Below are 17895 nucleotides of genomic sequence, written 5' to 3'. Positions count from 1 at the left end.
GAGAAATTATATAGTAAGAAAGCAGAGGGACTAATCAGTAGAATTGACTATAAGATTTGTGCAAAATGAGAAATGAATGAATGTGTTATTTATGCTGGGGATTGTTTCTGACCATTGAGAGGAGTGAAAAATATGAGTGTGGGTATGAGTAGAAAATAAGACCATTGGAGCATAAATAGGAAATAATATATAAATTTGATCGTTACAATGAAAAGTGGCGTTCCAACCACCACATTTCGGGAAGATAATGAAAAGTAGCGTTCCAACTGCCAGATTTTGGGAGGGTAATTCCGTCCATTTGAAAATAGGCGTTTGGACCGCCAAATTATTACCTTTTGGATAATTTTGAAAAAAAATATTATTTTTTAATAATTAATAATTAATTTATTATTTTTCTAATAATTTTCCCCCAAAAAAATCCAATAGTTTTAAAACTCAATTTCACGTCTCGTCTCGTCTATGTTAGATACTGAGTTATCTCAAACGAGTTTACTGATACGTTCGTGACGTATGACATTCAAGAATGAAAACAAATTGAACATGGGGTATTAAACCTTGTCCCAGACATTGACTTGTCCGTCTGTCTTGTCCATGCCAGATATCGAGACGACTCGGACGATACGTCTTGGTTTCGATGAGTTTTGAAACCATTCTTGCTTGATGTTTTAAGGTTGGAGATGAGGGTTAAAATCTCTACCCAACGACGAAGATCAGTGGTTTCGAGAAAAAAATGGTTTTTTTGGCCGGAATAGAAGTAGAGATGACCCGTCCAATACGAGATGACTCGTCCGAGACAACTCGGTTTCTTTGGTGAACGAGACGCCAAACCGAGTTTTGAAACCATAATAATGATGTGAGGACTTGGTAAACAACAAACGCAGTGAAGCTGTGAAGAAGATCTCTCAGAAAATCGGATTCAGTCTCTAATGGAGTCTCTTTTCTCTTCTTCCGTCTCTCTTCTTCTCACCTTATGTTTTTCCTCTTTATTGGATCCTGTAATCTCCAGAGGTGGAGAACATAGCTTGAATCTCTCAGGTCTTCTTCTATTTTCTCCTTTATTTGTTTTTTTTTTCTTTTTAAATAGCTGTGATTAATATTTCAATATAAAAAAAATTGTTTATGTTTGTAGATTCATCCACAAAGATCGTTTTTTTTTTTTTTTGGCACATAATTTGTTTTCTTTCTTGATTTATAATGAGAAATTTCAAACTGGTTGACCTCTGCACTGGAATAACTGTAGCTTTTATTTAGAATGAAAAAAATATTTTATTAAATGTACCTGTTTTGGATTGTAATTAATTTAATGTCGTTTGAATCTGAGTTTGAATGCTCGCAATTTATGAGTTCTTCACCCGAAATTTCAATCTTTTTTTTTTTTTGTTTTTTTTGTTTTTTGTAGCTCTGATTAATATTTCCATATAAATAAGATCATTTGTGCATGTCGATTCATCGAAAATGATAGATTTTTTGGCACATATTTGTGTGTTTGTTTGTAGATTTATACTGAGAAATTTCAAATTGGATGACATCTGCACCGGAGCTGATTTCGGCTAAGAACTGTAGTTGTAATTTAAAATAAAAAACTTATCTTATTAAATGTTCCTCTTTTGGATCATAATTAAATTTAATAGCGTTTGAATCTGGGTTCGAATGCTGGCAATTTTAATCCTTTTGTGTTTGTTGATTCCATAGATTATAACCCGTTGTTCTTCACCCAAAATTACAATCTTTCATTTGATTCGATTTTTTTTTTCTTTTCTTTTTTATAGATCTGATTAATATTTTAATTAAATAAAAATGTTTGTGTTCATCAATTCATAAATAAAGATAGTTTTTTCACAAGTATTTGTGTGGTATTTAGAAAAATACACTGAGAAATTTCAAATTGGATGACCTCTGCACTGGAGCTGATTTCGGTCAACAACTGTAGTTTTAATTTAAAAACTTATTTCTATTAAATATACCTCTTTTGATGTGTAATTAAATTTAATGGCATTTGAATCTGAGTTCGAATGCTGGCAATTTTCATCCTTTTGTGTTCAGTAAGTTCCATGGATCATAACCAAAGGTTCTTCACCCGAGCCTTGTCTTCAGAGAAACAGCCTTCACCCAGGTACTTATATGTTTCCTTTTTATTATTATTTTCTCATATTAATTATGTGAACTATGGTAAAATTTCTTAATAGCTGTGATTCAACAATTGTATCATAGTGTCGACATAGCTCGTGGATACATGACCAATTCTGAACTTGAGGTGGCTGTGAAGCAATTTGGTCGAAGATGTAGTAGTATTTCCAAGATCTACAGGTGACTTTTATCATGAGTGTGGTTATTTCTAGGTTGATTAAGTGGAAATATAGTCGATATGGTAACTGTTTTGACATGTGCTTTGTTTCTCTCTTTGAGGGATTGTTGGAATCAATAACCAGTATTGGACAGAGTGTGAATGGAGTTCCATTGGTAAATGGTTTAATTCAAACTGTTCTGTTTCGGTGCTCTAATTATTAGTTAAATTGAAGTGCTTAAATGCTTCTGATATCATATTTTTGGTTACTTATTGTAGTGGGTGATGGAAATTTCAGACAAGCCTGGGCTAGACGAAGCTGAACCTGCATTTAAGGTGAATGATTTACTATTATCTTTGTTGCTTTGTTTTACCATAGCTCTTACAACTTTATTACATCCGCTTTCTCAAATTTTTTGTGAATGTTTGTTCAATTGTATTTATTTGCATTCCTGGGCTTATATTAGCCTTTGGGCAATCCTTTTGTATACTAGGATTTTCTATTGCAATAGTGGGGTACCTAGCTTAATATGACTAGGATTTTTTGGGAATTATGGAGTTGAATCCTAATGTTATATTCTCCATGAGCGTAACAACCAAATTATGTAGGGGTGTTGATAGGCCAAGCTAGCTCAACGTGTAGAAAGGCATGTCCCTGCCAAGCCTGAAGCCAACCTTGTCAGTCCGTTTGTTTGCTAATCGGCACCCATTTAAAATATAAAACTATTGAAATGTACCCAAAGGACAGATGAAAGGGTAAATAAGTAATTTAAAATGTATATACCACCTATCCATGTACTTTATAACCCTAAGGTATCCTAACCAAACCCATAACATTTTTATGGTTTTTTTGATAGGTAAGCCTGTTTTTAATGAGTTCGATAACTTTTTAGTACTCACTCTTTTCCAAACACCAAGCTAAAGCTAGAGAGTAGAAACCCTACCACTGCTTACCAGCCACCGTCACATTCACCACCAAGTCAAAATTAGAAAGTAGAATGTAGAAGCATTATTTAGGTTTTGACCTGCCTAGGAACTGGCCTAGATGCAGTCAGGGCTAGCTTCAATCAGACGGGCTTGGAAGTACACTTTTATCCAAGGTTCAACCAAATTATTAAATGGCTTGGGCTTGGGTTAGATTTTACCCTTGATTAAAAGTGGACCCATTCAAGGCCTGGTTTGAACTGGCTCTGCCTATTGACACCCCTAAGTGTATGAGACATGTTGTTGTTTTGAGGGATGGATGCTTATAATTTCAAGGTCGGTTTTAATGGCTTTCATGGTGAAGCTCTTCAATCTTTTTTATCGATAGAAGGTGACTTGTTCAATCCCGTTTGACTAATTAATGATAACTTCCCGCTGTATATATTTTTGAGACCTTCATTACTGGGTTTCAAGCTTCTCATCTTATCTATTGATAAAGAGGTTTTCTGAGATTTAAAAAAAAAACTAAATGAGTAGATGAATAATGGAGATCATGGTTCAAAATACTGTATCATATCAGCCACTTTGTATTGGTGCCAGCTAAGACCGATTCAATACATTGACCAAACATTGAATGTTTTGAGAATGTATCGAAATGTATTGGTCGAGATAGCATTGGTTGTTTCTCTTGACCAAAACATTGCCTTGAGACGAGATTTTAAACCTTGGTGAAGATTACCCCAGAATTGATATCATATATATATTTTTTTTTTGATAAATAAAAATATTATTATCAAAAAAGGAAGCAAGGTTGGGCTAGATGACCAACCATGCAATGGAAAATATAATGACAGACTACCTCATTTGTATAGAACACACCCTTTCCCACCTAGAAATAAAGTCTTCAAAGAAAATACCCTGCAACTCAACAAACACCTTACACAAAAAAGCAAAGACCGATTGAATAATAGCTTGAAAGTCACGACTCTTTCCTTCAACCACCCTGCCGTTCCTTTCTTTCCATATTCCCAAACAGATCACAAAGGGAGTCAACGACCAAAGCACCCTTTTAGAGCCTGAGAAGTCGTAACCCAAAAAGATCCAAGTTTCGAACAAGTCACACACAGACCTAGGAAGGCAAAGAGAGATCCCAAACTTTCCAAAGAAGTGCGTCCAAAGAGATCCTAGATTGATATCATTTGTCAAGCTATAAATAAAAATCAAAATCATCATTAAGGAGTCATCATTCCTGCATCTACATAAAATTATCCTAGAATTGATATCATGTGTCAAGCAATAAACAAAAAACAACATAATTAAGGATTCATCATTTTTACCCTATTTATTGCAAGTTTGTTATTATCGGTAGCAACCTTATAAAGTCAATGTTGATTTCCTTTGTCGAAGTACTGCTGCAGTGCAGCATCAAAGTTAAGCTTTAAAATTGCATCTTTTGTTTGTATACTTACGCTGTAGTATCACTAAAAATATACCTAGTCTTTCTGTGTTGCCCATTACTCTTTCCCAATAGTTTTATCATTCAGAAGAACATTTGAGTGAAGGCATAGTTTGAGGACCTAGATGATTTGCTGCTGAATAATTTGAGATCTTCAAAGAAGTGCTATGATCCGGAAGGCCATAAGGTTGATGGGATTGTGGGTTATGGCCTAAAGTTTATTTTCTTCACTTCAAAGTAATTGTGGAGTCAGGTTGATTCATAGATTCCTTGTGGTTCAAGAACTGAACATATTGAGCTACCTTCCCCTTCAACCAGTAGATCTAAGCCATACTTTTGTAACAATCTACAAGTGGTGATTTCAAGCTAGTGTACACATACAGGTAAGAGAAGCAGGAATATGATTTACCATTTTTGAAAATCCTAGGATCATCATGAATTCCTCCCCATGGACACCTTAATTATTTGTCTGATATTGGGTTTATCTTGTGTGGGTTGTAGCATGAGACTTTGGAAATTCTCAAGTTATATGTGAAAAGGGCTAAGCAGTGGCAAACCTAATGATTTGGAACTCACTAGACAAATACAAGGAGAAATATGATTTCCATGATGAAGGATGCAAAAATAATGGTGAAGGTGAATCTTTAGGGGGGCACAAATGCAAGGGTTCTCAAGGGGAATGACATGGGAACATCTATGTGGATCCTTGAAAGGGGTAAAAAGGCACTTCTAGTTGTATGTCATCAAGGGAGATCAAAAGATTAGAAAGTTATCAGTCCTTTACAGGGAATAGAATGGGTAGACGTGAATGTGGGAGAATACAAAGAGTAATCCATGAAGATTAAGATTTTGACTTGGAAGGTTTGGGGGCGTGGTGGTAGAACTAGAATGGTTGTTTGAATAGTTTGATCAAGAGATGGGGAGTTAATATCGTTATGATCCAGGAAACAATGCTTGAGAGTTGGGAGCTTTAGCTAACGCAAGATATTTGGAACTCATGAGCTTTTGATTGGGGCATTCTTCTAGCTTGTTGCCTCGTGGTTCTTTCTAAAGAAAGTGGATTGTTCAAATGAACTAGTAAGTGCCCTCTCTATACTTCCATTCAAAGTTGTTTGGTTGGAAGCCATAGTCCGTAGTTGTCACGGGTGTGTATGCGCCAATAGAAAATAGAGATATATATCATTTTTGGGAGGAATAGGATGTCTTTGGAATTGTCCGTGATGCTGGTTCCTAAGGCATGACTTTAGCTTTATCAAATTCTCTTGTAAAAAACGAGGGATATTAGAATCCCTAGGAGCATGAGAGTTTTGAAATTTCATAACTAGAATGCTCTAATCGGCCTTCCTTTAGATTGAGGAATCTATTCATGGCCTAATAACCACAAAAGCCAGATCCTTTACGGGTGGACAATTTTTTATCAATGTTGATTGGGAAAATTACTTTTAGAGTGTCACATATGCTTATCAGGGCAAGTTGATCAAGCCTTCCAATTTACCGAAAGATGGGATGCCTATGCTTATCAAGAGTACTTTATCGAGCCTCCCAATTTAGTATATGTCTGTATTCACCATGTAGAGAAGGGTTGTTAAGATATTGAAGAAGCCCATAAGTTTTTTTTTTTTTGGAACTATAAAAAAAACTCTTTAAATTATCATTTAATGGATACGAATTCAATCTACGTCCTAAAGTAAATGCATTTAGTGACCAAAAGCTTTTGTTATGAACATTGCTATTCTAGGGAAGTGGCTTCGGAGGTTTAGGGAAGAGTAATAGTCTAACAAAGTGTCATTTTAGTGGGATGTGGAAGTTCAAACTTTGTGTGGGGTAGTAGCACCATCAAAAACTCGTATTTTTGGGAAGGCATCCTCACATCCACCAGGAAATCTCCAGAGAAATTTGTTTCAAGATCAGAAAAATATTTTAATCCAAACAAAAAATACCTGATATATATGATATTTGAATCACGAGAAAAAAGAGTGAGAAATCTTTGGATCGTTTTGTAACATTAGAAGCCTTCGATCTCTACACAATTCACACCCTAGATCACCTCAACTCTCCAGTCTTTAAAAGGAAGGAAGAGATTCTCAGATCTCACTGATGCTAACACCAATGATCATCTAGGCCTCGGGATAGGATCTTGTGGGAATATATAGACTAAGAGTTTTCTTACTCATCGAAATTGAATAAACCATCCTTATTTTGGTGGAAAAGCAGGATGGTTTTTGTCATAATCAAAATTTTAAAATAATTGCAAGTAAGTCGTATGGAGTTTTAAAGGCAAAATTGCTCTTTGGTCCTCCATTTCTTGTCAAACTTATGCAAGCACCCTTTCATTAATCAAAACCTCCTTGAAATCTCTGAGACTGAAATCCTTACTATCAACTCAGTAAATGAAGGCATCCATCATGTAATTTTGATATTTCTTGCAAATAAGAAGTCCATCACGTGGCAAAAAGTTTAGAAAATAAGTATTTGTTTAGCATGAGAAATAAAAATTTAAATATACTCAAATACAATTTTCTATATTATGTTGCTTGTGTGAGATTTATAAAATATTTGCAAGAGAATCCAATAAAACTAGATGATAGCTTACAACCAGATACCAAGAATTTGAAGATGGAGTCCTCTATTTAATTCTATCCAACCACAATAATAAATTTCCTCAATGTCCAACTGACCTAGATATAGTCATAGGACATTGTTGTTTGGTCAAGCATGCAAACATTGATTCATTTATGTGATTCTCAAACCCTAAAGTCAAAGGTCTTGCGGTTAGACATAGCATTTGACACCTCAAATTTATAGTGACATTTTCTGAAGTGTCTACTCCTAATGATTCTACCCCATATGTTGTTATTATTATTATTATTATTATTATTATTATAGTTTGATAACTAATGTCTATGAGTCTGTTTTCACATCCACGTTATCATTTCCTATAGTTTCAATGGAAATTTCTCAATATTCTTATCTTTTCGACAGTATTTCCATCATTTCCTTGAAAATTTTATATACTTCCGCACTGATCAAAACGTTTCTATGAAATGCATCCATTTCCAGGCTGATCAAAATAAATACCAAAATCAAAATTTAAAACCTTGATTCCTACATAATCAATGTTTTCTTGCCTGCTAGAAATTTACCATCTGTTTTATTATGTACCCTTCTTCTCTATGGTTTCCTACAGGTGTAGTGTGTTTGATGTAATAATCTCCTTTGGCAACACATGCATAAAGTATATAAGTAAAGGATACAACTAGTTTAAACTTGTAACTGGAGTTTATTTGTGCCTCCACTGAAGTTTCTCTTGTTAGTTTCTGAGTATATCCTTAAGGGAACATTTTTAGACATTCTTTCTTGTTCACAACCTCTTCCCCTGCTCCCCTAGTCTGATAAATTCTTGCTAAAGGAAGGTTTACAGAAGTTTATATGCTTGATATTGCAGTTTATTGGAAACATGCATGGAGATGAACCTGTTGGCCGTGAACTACTGTTGCTTCTAGCAAATTGGCTTTGTGATAATTACATGAAGGATCCCTTGGTATTCTTCTTTCTTTCTCATCTTTTAATGTTTCATCCGTCAAATTGAACATGTTTTACTGCCGTTTCTTTCCTTTTTTTTTTTTTTTTTTGTCTTTTTGAATGTAGAGAAACTTCTGTAAACTATTCTGATTCTGAATCTGAAATCCGCTAGTAACTCATTTTTGTTTTATTTCCTATGAACAAGAAGCCATACTTATCGTTTTTGGTATCATTTGCTTGTGAACTATTGTATATTGTTGCTTCCCTCTTGGTTAGATCCTTTGTACTTAGAATTTATTATAATCTCCTATTTTTTGGGATTCTTACCTACCTTCCAGAGTAATCTGATATATTAGACTTGTATCCATGGATTCAAAGGAGTTAGCATTGCCTCCATTTATCTTTGACAAATTCTAACCATAAGTGACAGAGTTGGCCCATTTACCTATTAAAATTTTGATAAATCGCTTTGAAATAAAAATAACAAATAAAAAGAGTGATTTATCATTCATGGGGTCAGAATTTTTTAAAGTCGGAAGATCAGGGGAGCAAACTAGTATTTTAGTCCAGGGATGCATGTCTACTATCTTAACAAGGGAGGTATTTATTTTCTTTTTGGTGGGCATGTCATGATTGAACTTACAACCTACCCAATTCATACATCATTTCTTGCCACTTTGTATTTTTTTGTAGAATTAGGATAACTTTTTCTTTATAATTCCCATTTTCCATAAGCTTACATTAACTGATTTTGAGTTCTTCACGGCAAGGTCTAATACATTTTATATCATATTTTTGTCCCCATAGGCAACATTGATCATAAAAAATGTCCACCTTCATATACTTCCCACAATGAATCCTGATGGATTTTCACTTAGGAGACGTGGCAATGCAAACAACATTGACCTAAATAGAGATTTTCCAGATCAGGTGACTGTTAATTTATGCACTTTCAGTTCTTATATCAGCAATTATATGGTTTCCGTTTACTGAAAGTGAGACTCAAGGGATCTAATTTCTGTTGTTAGTTTCATTGGGTTTACTATTTGTTGGTTTTTTTTCTAGAGTAAATATCAATGATTAATATTAGCTGACTAAAATGCACATAGTTTTTTACTGTGAACGATGACATGGAATCACGTCAACCTGAAACAAAAGCCATTATGAGTTGGTTGAAAAGAGACATTTCACAGCCTCCGCCAGTTTGCATGGGGTAATGCTTCTTTTCTATTTTTTCGTACCATTTACTTTAGTAAATAAAGTGTGTGCTCCATTTGATATCGAAGTGTTGCATTCATGTTCTTGCGTGATCGATCTTATTAAAGCAAATTCTTACCCAATAAATCTTCAAATTTTCTCTACCATTCCATTTATTTGTTTCATTCATATGCAATGAATGTTCATGCCAAAATTTCTAAGTTCTAACCATGAAGAATCCTTTATAAAAAATGGTTATTGAGCACTTCTAAGTTAATTGTGAACAAAGATTGGTCTATGCATTTCTCATGTTGTCATTATATGACAAGTAAGCTTATTTAGATTATGAGAAAGTAATATTTTGAATTTTTGTTGTTAATCTCTCATTGTTAGATCTTACTAAAGGTCTTGACCACCACAAAGAATTAAGTTGAACCCTCAATTTTTTATTATTATGCACAGTAATCTGATATGAATGCATCCTAGATCGGTAGATCTAATTCACTTACACCGCCAAATCCCATTTATGTCAAACAACTACAGATATATCAATTTAATTGGAATACTTTATCAATTCCTTTAAATGGGATAAAACCCTGAATTTTACTTTGATATTCTCTACCAATTCAAATAATAAAATTTACAAGTTTTAGTTCTACTATATTAGTTGTTTTAACCTTAAATGCTTGTAACAATCAATTTCTAAAGAAATATGAGGTTGGGTTTCCCTGGATTTTGAAAATTTTGATATACAAGTTTGAGGAGTATACTATTGATGCAGGACGGTGATGGGAGAAAAGAAAATATGAGGGTTTAAGGAATTTGGTTAAAGGTTTGTAAGGTAAGGAAATGATTAAGGGTTGAAGTTTTGTAAGTTTCAAGTATCAAGAATCAAAAATTAAGAAAGGGGTTTCAAGAATCAAAGATCAAGAATCAAGGATCAAGAATCAAGAATCAAGAAAATCAAGAACAATGAATTAAAAAAAAATCAAGAAGAACAAAAAAATAAAAAAGAAAATAAAGATTAGAAGAAAAGAAAAACTAAAATCTACTCCTCAATATTTGATGTCCCTATCAACTATGTTTTAGTATATCAAAGAAATAAATTATTCTTGAAAATTTAAAATGAATGGTGATTTTGAATAAAATTTTGTGGAAATGAAAAGTGCCTTTCGATGTCAGTACTTGGAAAAGGGGAAAATTTAATGACATTTTTGCAAAATTATGGAAATTTAATACCTTGAGCTCCATGTGGAAGTAGCAATCAGGTCAATACTGCTATGAACAGCTACCTTTAAATCTTTTCATTATACCTTTACATGTTCCAAAAAGAGTTCTTTTTTGCTTTAAAATACTAATTCACGTTTCACAATTTCTCACTGAGGAAATTTCACTAAGTCCAACATGAAATTCATTTCCGTCAACCTCAGCTTTTTATTTGTCACTTCCCACTAGTGCTGAGAATCCTACTACCTATCGTTTTTGACTTTTCTGTCTTAGGGAAATTTTTGTGGCAATTTTACCTTCTCTCGATTGAATCCCCCAAAGTAATATATCCTCTACACTATGCTATATCAAAGCACAATATTTCTTGCCCTAACCATTCATTGTAACCTATCATATGACATTCCTAGGTCCCTAATGATGAATGATGTAAACAACTACATATGAGAAAAGATTCCTCCATAACACTAGTACAAAGATGGATTTGTAGAAAGATGACTAGATATGAAAGCATAGAGAATGGGAAAAAAAAAAAAAGAATTTGATGGGGGAGGTGGAGGGGTGAAGAAGCTCTCTTTGGAGTTTACACTGCAACCTTTTTAGATCATTTAATTGAAAATTCTAACTATCACCTTAAAAGATCTTAACCAAAACATTCTGAGGCAATCCCCAAAAAATTGCATTTCAAAACATTCCTGAAACATTGAATGTTTCAGAGTTGATATCTTGTTCCGGTTTTGGCCAAAACTGGAATGTTCCACCAAACATTCCAAAATGGAATAAAATTTGAACCATGAATAAGGGAACAGGGGAGGGGTCCAAAATTTGAGTTTGATAAAGTTTTATCCATCCCTAGAAAGTTATTCCTGAGTTGCACATGTGAACTTAGAGGTACTTGTGTATCTTGGACTATAAGGGAGAACCTTTAAATCTTAGCCTGAACTACTTTTGCGTCAACCATATTAGAAATGATTTGGTCCAGTGGAATGCATTTGGCCGAAAACTTGAAATTTTGATAGCCACTTCTGTTAAAAAGTAAATTCTCTCTTCATCTCTATGAGCACCCAAGTTTTATATAATAATAATAATAGTAATAATTTGAATCAAAGTAACCACATATTGATAGAAATTGGGGCTATGGAGATATCAAAAGGAATTTAAACTGTTGAGAAATAGGCGATTATATATCTATTAGGTTGTAGAAATTATTTGGTTTAACATTATTCTGGTTATTGAATAAATGTGGAAATGAGTCCCTTCAATAAATTTGTTGTTGTTCTCAGGGAGCACTTGTTGCAAATTATCCATGGGATGGCTCTCAAGATAAAAGGTAATTCTTCTGGATCCATCTTCTAACTCATACCCTAATGGCCTAATCAGGACCTCAAAATCACACCTCTATTTAATGTTTCCTTACATAGGCTTACAGTTATTAAGATGCTCTTTCCCCTTATTCAACCAAGAAAGCGTTGCTTGGTTCTACTAGCCTGATCAAACTTATATATGAATACTACATAGATTTTATTTATTTATTTTTATTATTGATTGAGGAGTCTTGGCCAATTTTAAATTAGAATATACGTTCATAAAAGAAGTATCCCATAATAATGCATCTCCCGTCTCTTTTTAGCATCCTTTCATCGAGTCTATTTTCTGTATGATTTACTCCAAATTTTGTTGTAGTGTCACAATTATTATCTCAGTTTTAAACAAAGCTCAAAGGACTTTGCTATACTAATTTCAGCACTATATATAAAAAAAAACTATATGGTTATTTCAGCTCTGGAATGTTTTTTGTTTTATTCAGCTATGATATTATGACCCTATTGGTACACTGCAAATCATTTGCAAATGCAAAAAATTTCCTAAAATACATTTTATGGGTACTTGGGAGACACAATGCAAATGATTTGCATTGTATAAACTTTGCATGGACTTCTTAAATTCTTAAGAAATTCCAACAAATGGTTTGTAGCACAAAAAGTACTGCAAACCATTTGCAAATGTTATTTGACTCCATTCCCACCCATTCTCTTGTTCCTCTCTTAACAGTTCTAAATGATCAAGCTTTTTATTTTATTTTTTATCGAGCTTATTTAAATGACTACATATGTGCGTTGATGATCATAATTATAGTTTTGGAAACTAACAGAAAATGACCTAAATGCCCTCATCTTCAATCTGTTAACCACTTAGACAAAGTTGAATTTACTTAAATATTTTCTCACATTTTATTTTAACATGTCTGTAAATTTTTTTGCATTAAAAAAAATCAAGCAAGCACTATAAATGATTTATCAAGAGATTTTCTAGTGGCCAAGACACAATAAAATTTTCACTGAGAAACATTTGCCATGGGAATAATTTGCAAATGCAAATGATGTGCTATGTACCAAGTAAGGCAATTTGATATTTTCCTACAAAATTTTGTCCTCGTTTTCTCCTTAAAAATTTGAAGTTTTGGTTGTAGATGTTAGAAGAAAAGAAGCAAAAAGGATGTAGAGAAATTATGGTAATGAAAATACACTCGTTATATTAGTATATATAAAACTAAATGAGAAGTATGGCTTTACACCAGATATAAATAATAACACCAGACATAAAAGCCAATTGACGGTACTTCTCATATGTCACTATATGGCTGTCATCAACACTTCCCCTTGAGCTGGTACGTAGATGTAATTCATGCCCTACTAAGATATCAACTCATGCAATCTCGTCTTTTGCAGTGTCAATGAGCACATTAGTAATTTTTTCTTGTCAACTAACAAAAGAACCACAAAATACTTTAGATGCCACATTTTCTCTTACAAATGATAATCATCCTCAATGTCCTTGGTTTTCTTGTGATAAACTGAATAGGAGGCAATTTGTTTAGTGGCCAAATCGTCTCTGTTTAACTTGATAGGTGTCTTCACATGGACTGCTAAGTTGGCAAGAATGAATGTAATCCAATAAACCCATAGCCCTTCTCAAATGCCATCGGCCATGGCCCTATATTTGACTTCTGCACTCGATTGAGAAACAACATTCTACTTTCTCTTCCAAGAACCAAATTTTCGCTGACAAACGTGCAGTATTTAGTGGTGGACCTTCTATCACTGAGAGATCCTGCCCGTTAAAGTTCCCATCATTATATCTCCATGTTAAAGTGTCCATGATGTCTGTATAAAAACCCTTCCCTTTGGCTAGATTCTAGGTACCTGAGAATCTTGTACAGTCCATCAACATGTCAGCCACATATTGAGTGCATATACTAGTTAACCGTACGTCATATGGATGTCAGGACAAGTGACAGTCATATATAAGCTTTCCAATAAATCACTGATAGTATCCATCTTCAAGTGTTTCACTATCCTTGGCTTTCATTTTTCTGATTGAGTATCATGGTTGAGTTCGCAAGCGTTGCCCCCATCATTCTTGTTTGCTTCAAAAGATCTGTATTGTTCTTTCTCTTTGTGATGAAAATTCCCCTCTTAGGCCTAACCACTTCAATCCCAAGAAAATACTTAAGTAGTGCTAAGTTCTTTGTGTCAAACACCTTGCTTAGGTTTGTTTCAACGGCATGAGCTCATCGTCATTGTTACCCATGGTAACAATACCCTCATCATATACTATCAATGTTGTTAGGTGTTTTCCCTATTTAAGTAATAGGGTGTGATCATAATTTTTTTTTTTTTTTTGTATACAACTTGCATAACTACTTCACTGAACTCTTCGAATGAAGCACCTAGAGATTGTTTTAGTCTATATATAGCCACTTTTAGCTTACAAATTCTATCTTTCGACCCCTCAAGTCAAAAACCATTAGGAAGAGCCATATACATTTTTTCTTGAAAATCCCCATGTAGGAATATATTTTTAACATCCAAGTAATGAAGAGGCTACCTTTTATTAGCTACAAGAAAATGGATTACGCAGATAAAATTCATCTTGGCAATTGGTGCAAATGTCTCTTAAAAATTGATCTCGCAGCCACTTCATATTTAGATTTCATAAATACACTGGTTATGTGTGTATAATTGTCCAAAAATGAAACAAAACATCGAAAGCCAAGCAGAGATGTAATAGCGAAAGGACCTCACCCATTAGAGTGAACAATACTAAAAGAAACATCATATTTACTATTGCATAGAAGCATAGTAAGAAATTTCAACATAGTTCCATGAAATATACCGAAATATTTCCATTTTAACAAGATTTGACATGAAATTTAACCGATAGTTTCTTTATGTATATATTTCAGTGGAAATCACTATACATTCAGGAAATATTTCGGTGAATACTGAATTTCGACCAAAAAAAAAATCAAAATTTGTCAAATTTTAGATATAAAAATGCAAGAGTTTGGTGGAAATATTTCAATAAATAATAAACTTCGATCGAGATATTCATACATTCATATACAATCGTCCATGTTCTAATTAGTTAGATATATTAGTAACTTATTCATACAATTTAAAAGATAAAATAATATGTATAATAATGTGAGAATATATATTTTTTAGATTACAATAATATGAAAATGTACTATGTAATAGTTTGTTTGTTTAAGATAGTGGTTTACATATTAAATTATTCACAGTTAATGTGACATTATATTTTCTTTTCTATGGAGCATATTGTTGTTTTAGGCGTTGAACTCTTAGGTACTTATGCAATTGTGGAGTGAAATTATAAGTTGTTTATTATAGTTTGATGACTTATGAGTGTGTTTTCATGTCTATTTTATCATTTCCTGCACTTTCATTGAACACTTCTGCAATTTTTTCATTATTTCATAATATTTCTATCATTTCGTTGAAAATTGTATTGATTTTCACACTGCTCGAAATATTTTGACAAAAGATTTTCATTTCCAGGATGATCGAAATAGACTTCAAAATCAAAATTTAATACCTTGCTTAGAAGGTTAAGAGTTTTGACAATGTTTGTAGAGTATTGACACACATCACAATGCAAAATAGAACTAGCAACATACTTAAGTTGATTATGAAATAACAAACATAGCCTCGACAAAGGCATGTGACCAAGACAGGAATGCTACAAATGCATAGTACTAGGAATAAAAAAACATAACAAAATGGGGACCTAAACAGAGATCCTCTCATTCTCAAGTATGTAGGGCCTTATTTCCTCATAACCAGGACCAAATGTCATCCCCATCGTCAAATCCTGAAATCTACATCAAGTGACAATTGAGTCATTTGGTAATGTTACGAACAGTAAGAAGATTATTAGGCATATTTGGGACATTCAATGTGGATTCCAAAGGAAAACTAGTGGTGAAAATGGTCTTTGTACCTGCCACAATACCAAAGAACCCGTCAAACCTAAGTCCTCGAGATCTGTAACTTGGACCTAGGTCCATGACTCAAGTCCAAATCCCGGATCCCAAGGGGTGAATTAAAAAAAATATAGAAAAAAATACTTTTTAAAATGTTCTATCCAATAATAGAGCAATTTCCGCTTTTTTTAACTCTAACCAACTGAAAGTGATAACATGAGAATTGTTTGGCCATTGGTCATTCTATAATTTCTAGCCACACAATTTAATTCCAATTTTGATGAATCTTAACTTGATGGAAAGTTAATTTATAAAGCCTAAGCATTCCTATAATAACCTTACTTTTGAAGAAACTTTTCGAAAAGGTTGCCAAAAAGCCATAAAAGGTTGTTGAAAACATTGGACAACACTTGACACTTAAATACAAAATAAGTTCTATAGAATTCAATTTTTAGAGTTTTTGCAAACGGTTGATTGATTTGAAAACTTGAGGAAAAACACCAAGCCTTTCAAGTTTTCCAAAAGGATTAATTTCAGTGCTAAAATCTTGAAAAATCGGTCCCAAGATTGAGCATCATTTTCTATTTTTCATAAAATATTCATTTAATTGGAAAAATTATAAGTAATAAATAAAAAATGATTTGACATAAGATCTTTTTAGTTAGAAAGTTTACTTCTACTATGATTTTTAGAAATTAATAAATACTATATTTTATGTGAAGATATTTTAGGTTTGAACCCAAAATATTTCAATTACTGTAGTGCAGTCATGCAACAGAACTGAAACAAATTAATTATATAAAATAGCTAGCGATTTTTTTTTGATTTATTGGGTCCAAGATCCATACGCTTCAATTTAATAAATAAATAACTCAATTTAAAACATAAACCTGTAAATAGATAAAGAAAATTTGACATGACATAAATAAAGTTCCCATATCAACAAGGTTCTCAATGTTTTTCAACAAAGACTTCAAATAAAAAAAACATTACCAAATTTACTAAGGCCTCTAAAATAACTAATACCAACAAACAATCGTAATATGAAATAAGGAAAATACAAAACTAAGGAATATCGTCCTTCACATTGTTCATCGATCTGAAATTAGAATACACCAACTAAAAATCTAATAATAATAACACTAATTGAGAAAACTTCATGCATCAATCTCATCCGAAATCTTCTATGGTCTTGAAAAATGTGTCGGACATTATCGGTGAGTAAGATATCTCGAAGGTCACATCTACTAAATATGATTAAAGTTAAGAATAAATCATGAATGTAAATATCATGGTGAATAATTCAACACAACATTTAAAAAAAAAATCACAAGTTCCAAATACATATTTAATATTTTCCACCAACCCAATATTCGAATCTTCCTCGAGGGATTTTGGGTCTTTCATTCAAGGGCTTATACCCTACTCACTAATTTAGGGACTTACCCAAGGGAAACATGACCCCCTTTTTTATATAGTGATTAATCATTCATCATATACATTGAGCCTTCGAATGTTGATGGAGCTTGAGAATGCTTCAATGAATTTTAAGTGAAAAGTAGGAGATAAAGAGGTCAAGAATTGAGATAAAGTAAAAAAAATAATATAGATTTAATGGAGTTCTCCAACTCTCCAACAATTCTACAAGTGGGAGAACACACAATGCCTCCTTGTTTCTGGTTGGTTGTTGTTACGTCGATGATGATGCGCCACTAGCTGGACGTGGAAAGGGTTACGGAGATTAAGGGGTCATGTTGCTTGGTGGAATAGCAGGGAAGAGTGTGATTAGTCCCACATTGGGTAGGAGAACGTTCAGGGTCTAGGCTGTAAGGACAAACCAAACCTTATATGATACAACGTGTTCTAGATCCATGTGAGTTTCGGCTCAAAGTAGACAATATTGTACTGTTGTAAGCCTGGGGTGTTACATATGGTATCATAGCCGAGGATGGCATTTCCTGTTTGGAGGGGAGGTTGTCACGGTCCTATCGGTGCACCACT

At 33.3% G+C, this 17895-nt stretch overlaps 1 protein-coding gene across 1 annotated transcript in view; it reads left to right on the top strand.

The window, feature by feature from the left end:
• Positions 1-700: 700 nt before the first annotated feature.
• The window catches only part of SOL1 (carboxypeptidase D), a 40974-nt gene continuing 23779 nt past the window's right edge, over positions 701-17895 (top strand). The window contains 10 exon segments of the mRNA XM_086431712.1: positions 701-1035; positions 2044-2113; positions 2212-2307; positions 2430-2460; positions 2564-2620; positions 8110-8205; positions 8994-9116; positions 9296-9365; positions 9368-9399; positions 11891-11937. Of these exon segments, the coding sequence (XP_086287838.1) occupies positions 927-1035; positions 2044-2113; positions 2212-2307; positions 2430-2460; positions 2564-2620; positions 8110-8205; positions 8994-9116; positions 9296-9365; positions 9368-9399; positions 11891-11937 (731 nt within the window). The 5' untranslated portion in view covers positions 701-926.

Source organism: Akebia trifoliata, chromosome 2, assembly GCF_017979445.1.
Source record: "Akebia trifoliata isolate Shusen 1 chromosome 2, ASM1797944v1, whole genome shotgun sequence".
Lineage (NCBI taxonomy): Eukaryota > Viridiplantae > Streptophyta > Magnoliopsida > Ranunculales > Lardizabalaceae > Akebia > Akebia trifoliata.
This window is presented reverse-complemented; position numbering and strand designations above follow the sequence as displayed.